The sequence below is a fragment of the Schistocerca cancellata genome, chromosome 7, assembly GCF_023864275.1.
Source record: "Schistocerca cancellata isolate TAMUIC-IGC-003103 chromosome 7, iqSchCanc2.1, whole genome shotgun sequence".
In the NCBI taxonomy this organism is placed as follows: domain Eukaryota; kingdom Metazoa; phylum Arthropoda; class Insecta; order Orthoptera; family Acrididae; genus Schistocerca; species Schistocerca cancellata.
This window is the reverse complement of record NC_064632.1, coordinates 120,505,569-120,512,257: the sequence shown is the minus strand read 5'-3', so window position 1 is coordinate 120,512,257 and position 6,689 is coordinate 120,505,569. Positions and strand designations below refer to the sequence as shown.

At 52.0% G+C, this 6,689-nt stretch overlaps 1 protein-coding gene across 1 annotated transcript; it reads left to right on the top strand.

Moving 5' to 3' along the window:
- Nucleotides 1-696: 696 nt before the first annotated feature.
- On the top strand, nucleotides 697-1,445 carry LOC126092565 (uncharacterized; the record flags this gene model as incomplete). The annotated part of the gene is given in 2 exon segments (XM_049908238.1): nucleotides 697-1,068; nucleotides 1,071-1,445. Coding segments are annotated over 2 exon segments (747 nt in total), but the record flags the coding sequence as incomplete, so codon positions are not given.
- Between the last annotated feature and the right edge of the window lie 5,244 nt (nucleotides 1,446-6,689).

The following is a 6,689-nucleotide window of genomic DNA, read 5'->3' as shown; positions in this document are numbered from 1 at the left end:
TTTTACGTTCATGAAACGCTTTTTCCAGGTAAAAATGCTACTGGGTCTTTTTTTTCTCCCCCTTCTCCCCCTTCTCCCCCTTCTCCCCCTTCTCCCCCTTCTCCCCCTTCTCCCCTTCTCCCCCTTCTCCCCCTTCTCCCCCTTCTCCCCCTTCTCCCCCTTCTCCCCCTTCTCCCCCTTCTCCCCCTTCTCCCCCTTCTCCCCCTTCTCCCCCTTCTCCCCCTTCTCCCCCTTCTCCCCCTTCTCCCCCTTCTCCCCCTTCTCCCCCTTCTCCCCCTTCTCCCCCTTCTCCCCCTTCTCCCCCTTCTCCCCCTTCTCCCCCTTCTCCCCCTTCTCCCCCTTCTCCCCCTTCTCCCCCTTCTCCCCCTTCTCCCCCTTTCTCCCCCTTCTCCCCCTTCTCCCCCTTCTCCCCCTTCTCCCCCTTCTCCCCCTTCTCCCCCTTCTCCCCCTTCTCCCCCTTCTCCCCCTTCTCCCCTTCTCCCTCCCCCTTCTCCCCCTTCTCCCCCCTTCTCCCCCTTCTCCCCCTTCTCCCCCTTCTCCCCCTTCTCCCCCTTCTCCCCCTTCTCCCCCTTCTCCCCCTTCTCCCCCTTCTCCCCCTTCTCCCCCTTCTCCCCCTTCTCCCCCTTCTCCCCCTTCTCCCCCTTCTCCCCCTTCTCCCCCTTCTCCCCCTTCTCCCCCTTCTCCCCTTCTCCCCCTTCTCCCCCTTCTCCCCCTTCTCCCCCTTCTCCCCCTTCTCCCCCTTCTCCCCCTTCTCCCCCTTCTCCCCCTTCTCCCCCTTCTCCCCCTTCTCCCCCTTCTCCCCCTTCTCCCCCTTCTCCCCCTTCTCCCCCTTCTCCCCCTTCTCCCCCTTCTCCCCCTTCTCCCCCTTCTCCCCCTTCTCCCCCTTCTCCCCCTTCTCCCCCTTCTCCCCCTTCTCCCCCTTCTCCCCCTTCTCCCCCTTCTCCCCCTTCTCCCCCTTCTCCCCCTTCTCCCCCTTCTCCCCCTTCTCCCCCTTCTCCCCCTTCTCCCCCTTCTCCCCCTTCTCCCCCTTCTCCCCCTTCTCCCCCTTCTCCCCCTTCTCCCCCTTCTCCCCTTCTCCCCCTTCTCCCCCTTCTCCCCCTTCTCCCCCTTCTCCCCCTTCTCCCCCTTCTCCCCCTTCTCCCCCTTCTCCCCCTTCTCCCCCTTCTCCCCCTTCTCCCCCTTCTCCCCCTTCTCCCCCTTCTCCCCCTTCTCCCCCTTCTCCCCCTTCTCCCCCTTCTCCCCCTTCTCCCCCTTCTCCCCCTTCTCCCCCTTCTCCCCCTTCTCCCCCTTCTCCCCCTTCTCCCCCTTCTCCCCCTTCTCCCCCTTCTCCCCCTTCTCCCCCTTCTCCCCCTTCTCCCCCTTCTCCCCCTTCTCCCCCTTCTCCCCCTTCTCCCCCTTCTCCCCCTTCTCCCCCTTCTCCCCCTTCTCCCCCTTCTCCCCCTTCTCCCCCTTCTCCCCCTTCTCCCCCTTCTCCCCCTTCTCCCCTTCTCCCCCTTCTCCCCCTTCTCCCCCTTCTCCCCCTTCTCCCCCTTCTCCCCCTTCTCCCCCTTCTCCCCCTTCTCCCCCTTCTCCCCCTTCTCCCCCTTCTCCCCCTTCTCCCCCTTCTCCCCCTTCTCCCCCTTCTCCCCCTTCTCCCCCTTCTCCCCCTTCTCCCCCTTCTCCCCCCTTCTCCCCCTTCTCCCCCTTCTCCCCCTTCTCCCCCTTCTCCCCCTTCTCCCCCTTCTCCCCCTTCTCCCCCTTCTCCCCCTTCTCCCCCTTCTCCCCTTCTCCCCCTTCTCCCCCTTCTCCCCCTTCTCCCCTTCTCCCCCTTCTCCCCCTTCTCCCCCTTCTCCCCCTTCTCCCCCTTCTCCCCCTTCTCCCCCTTCTCCCCTTCTCCCCCTTCTCCCCCTTCTCCCCCTTCTCCCCCTTCTCCCCCTTCTCCCCCTTCTCCCCCTTCTCCCCCTTCTCCCCCTTCTCCCCCTTCTCCCCCTTCTCCCCCTTCTCCCCCTTCTCCCCCTTCTCCCCCTTCTCCCCCTTCTCCCCCTTCTCCCCCTTCTCCCCCTTCTCCCCCTTCTCCCCCTTCTCCCCCTTCTCCCCCTTCTCCCCCTTCTCCCCCTTCTCCCCCTTCTCCCCCTTCTCCCCCTTCTCCCCTTCTCCCCCTTCTCCCCCTTCTCCCCCTTCTCCCCCTTCTCCCCCTTCTCCCCCTTCTCCCCCTTCTCCCCCTTCTCCCCCTTCTCCCCCTTCTCCCCCTTCTCCCCCTTCTCCCCCTTCTCCCCCTTCTCCCCCTTCTCCCCCTTCTCCTCCCCCTTCTCCCCCTTCTCCCCCTTCTCCCCCTTCTCCCCCTTCTCCCCCTTCTCCCCCTTCTCCCCCTTCTCCCCCTTCTCCCCCTTCTCCCCCTTCTCCCCCTTCTCCCCCTTCTCCCCCTTCTCCCCCTTCTCCCCCTTCTCCCCCTTCTCCCCCTTCTCCCCCTTCTCCCCCTTCTCCCCCTTCTCCCCCTTCTCCCCCTTCTCCCCCTTCTCCCCCTTCTCCCCCTTCTCCCCCTTCTCCCCCTTCTCCCCCTTCTCCCCCTTCTCCCCCTTCTCCCCCTTCTCCCCCTTCCTACACAAAGGTGAATAGTTTCGTTGCCATGTCATCCCTCCCCTCCCTCCCACCATTCTTTACCTTATTTGATCCTAAGTCATCCAAAGCTCCTTTAAATTCTAATACTGGATCCCTGCAATGTGCTCCGGCCACATACACATTCTCTCCTCTGCATTTAAGTGGAATTCTCGTCGTACTGTTGTCACCACCCTTGCTTTCAATTTCACCGAATATTGTTTTGACTTTCCTGTAGGCCGTCAGTCCTCCCGACAGTTACAATGATTTCTTTACATTTTTCATGTAGCCATTTCCCTGAACTTCCTATTCATTTCATTCCTCAGCGAACTAGTTGAAACAGTTAACGCAGAACACGCAATCAGCGATCATAAAGCGGGGTGATTTCAGCCGTAAATAGAAACATTAAAAAGGTAGGAAGATCTTTGTTTAGTAAAAGTGAAAGATTTCAGAGTACCTGAGGGCTCAACGCAAGTCCTATCTCGCGTACAGATAGTGTTGATCAGTGGACAAAGATCAAAACCATCCTACAATACGCATTAGATAATGTGCCAAGCAAGATCGTAAGAGATGGAAAAGAGCCACCGTGGTACAACAGTTAGCAAACTGCTACTGAAGCAAAGAATACTTCGCAGCAAACACATAGCCAAAACCTTGCAGACAAACGAAAATTACACGGAGCGAAATGTGGTGTGAGGAGGGCTATACGAGAGGCGTTCAATGAGTTAGAAAGTAAACAAAATGTCCAGACACTCTGTGACCAAAATGGTACTGAAACAGAGGATGACAGACTAAAGGCCGAAATACTAAATGTCTTTTTCCAAAGCTGTTTCACAGAGGAAGAATGCACTGTAGTTCCTTCTCTAGATTGTCGCACAGATGACAAAATGGTAGATATCGAAATAGACAGAGGGATAGAGAAACAATTAAAATCGCTCAAGAGGAAAGGCCGCTGGACCTGATGGGATACCAGTTCGATTTTAGAGTACGCGAAAGAACTTGCCCCCTTCTTGCAGCGGTGTACCGTAGGTCTCTAGAAGAGCGTAGCGTTCCAAAGATTGGAAAAGGGCACAGGTCATCCCCGTTTTCAAGAAGGGACGTCGAACAGATGTGCAGAACTATAAACCTATATTTCTAACGTCGATCAGTTGTATAATTTTGGAACACGTATTATGTTCCAGTATGACTTTTCTGGAGACTATACATCTACTCTGTAGGAATCGGCGTGGGTTTCGAAAAAGACGATCGTGTGAAACAGCTCACGCTATTCGTCCATGAGACTTAGAGGACCATAGACACGGGTTCCCAGGTAGATGCCGTTTTTCTTGACTTCCGCAAGGCGTTTGGTACGGTTCTCCACAGCCGTTTAATGAACAAAGAGCATATGGACTATCAGACCAATAGTGTGATTTGATCGAAGAGTTCCTAGATAACAGAATGCAGCTTGTCATTCTCAATGGAGATAAGTCTTCCGAAGTAAGAGTGATTTCAGGTGTGCCGCAAGGGAGTGTCATAGAACCGTTGCTAGTCACAATATACATAAATGACTTTGTGGATGACATCAGAAGTTCACTGAGGCTTTTTGCGGATGATGCTGTAGTATATGAAGGAAGGAAGAAAGGAAGGAGGGAATCTACCTTTATCATTAATATAGCAGGTCTGCAAGTGATTAATTCCATGAATTATCTGGGAGTAGGCATTAGAAGTGATTTAAAATGGAATGACCATATAACATTAATAGTCGGTAAAGCAAGTGCCAGACTGACATTCATTGGAAGAATCCTAAGGAAATGCAGTCCGAAAACGAAGTAGGTTACAGTACACTTGTTTGCCCACTGCTTGAATACTGCACACCGGTGTGGGATCCGTACCAGATAGGGTTGATAGAAGAGAGAGAAGAACCAACGGAGTGCAGCGCGCTTCGTTAGAGGATCATTTAGTAATAGCGTAAGTTTTGATAAACTCCAGTGGAAGATTCTGCAAGAGAGATGCTCAGTAGCTCGGTACGGGCTTTTGTTGAAGTTTCCAGAACATACTTTCACCGAGGAGTCAAGCAGTATATTGCTCCCTCCTACGTATATCTCGCGAAGAGACCATGAGGATAAAATCAGAGAGATTAGCGCCCACACAGAGGCATACCGACAATCCTTTTTTCCACGAACACGAGACTGGAATAGAAGGGAGAACCGATAGACGTACTCAAGGCACCCTCCGCCACACACTGTCAGGTGGCTTGCGGAGTATGGATGTAGATGTAGACTTGTATTTCTGTATTTCTGTATTCCTGAATTCCCCCCGAACATTTTTGTACTTCCTCCTTGTAGTGGTTAGTAAAAAGAAAAAGAAAAAGAGAAAAGGTTGAAAATGTGGGAAGAAATGGTGAATAAAAAGGGTTTTAAAATCGTAAATGACCGTGAAAAAGGGAAAGAATGAAAAGCAAATCGGACTTCGTATTACAGAAAAGCTATCGGATTTCGTGATTCGGAAAAGCTATTGTTGGGGTGGTCCTTGTGGCGTTTTTGAGCAAAAGTTAAACCAATTTCCACTACAAAAATTATTGAAAAAGAACAGATACTAACAAAATGTAACTGACAGGGGGAAATGGCGTAGATAAGAGTTCATCCTTTACCAGGTTAACATGTCTTCTTTCGTGCGGCGTCCAGGTCTTAAAAAATCTCCATTTCTGCGTGAAAAATCTGCTCCGAAATCTTGCAATAAGTTTCATTGTCCAGGAATTTCTAATGTATCCAAAACCGTCTTGATACTAAATGCAATTTATTTTAGTTGCTTCTCTCCATCATCCGAATTTCATAACAACTTCCACAATGTCAACACATTAATAAGTTTTTTCGTCTTAATCAGATCACGTCTGCATTAAACTTCCGCTCTCGGGAGACAATAAAGAAACGGATAGAAAAAGAGTTAGTATTTCCTCTACCGTCGAGCGCTCATACCGCTGCGACGGTATAATTTATGTCTGAGGGAACGAGTGTAGCGCGGCGAAATTCAAAGTCCCGCTACATCCTGTCATCGATCAACTAAAGTAATTGTTCTGCTACGCACGGTTTCATCGCAGTTATCTTCTTTCTACCTATGCGTTTCTTTCCAACTTCTGTGATGTTCCTTTTTGTGGAGATTTCCATGCCTCTTACTGAACTGCCTACTGTGCTATTCCTCGTTGCCGAGTCTATAGCCTTAGAGAACTTCAAGCGTATCTAGTCATTCGTTAGCACTTCCGTGTCCCACGTAAGTACTGATTCTTCCTTACTAATCTCTTGAACGTCAGCCTGCTCTTCACCACTACTACATGGTGACAGTCTACAGGGCTATTACAAATAATTGAAGCGATTTCATAAATTCACTGTAGCTCCATTCATTGACATATGGTCACGACACACTACAGATAGGTAGAAAAACTCATAAAGTTTTGTTCGGCTGAAGCCGCACTTCAGGTTTCTGCCGTCAGAGCGCTCGAGAGCGCAGTGAGACAAAATGGCGGCAGGAGCCGAGAAAGCGTATGTCGAGCTTGAAGTGTACTCACATCAGTCAGTCATAGCAGTGCAACGACACTTCAGGACGAAGGTTAACAAAGATCCACCAACTGCTAACTCCATTCGGCGGTGGTATGCGCAGTTTAAAGCTTCTGGATGTCTCTGTAATGGGAAATCAACGGGTCGGCCTGCAGTGAGCGAAGAAACGGTTGAACGCGTGCGGGCAAGTTTCACGCGTAGCCCGCGGAAAATTGGCTCATGCCAGAACTGGAGACCGACAGCGCCGACTTCATCTTTCAACAGGATGGTGCTCCACCGCACTTCCATCATGATGTTCGGCATTTCTTAAACAGGAGATTGGAAAACCTATGGATCGGTCGTGGTGGAGATCATGATCAGCAATTCATGTCATGGCCTCCACGCTCTCCCGACTTAACCCCATGCGATTTCTTTCTGTGGGGTTATGTAAAAGATTCAATGTTTAAACCTCCTCTACCAAGAAACGTACCAGAACTGCAAGCTCGCATCAACGATGCTTTCGAACTCATTGATGGGGTCTTGCTGCGCCGAGTGTGGGAGGAACTTGATTATCGGCTTGATGTCTGCCGAATCACTAAAGGGGCA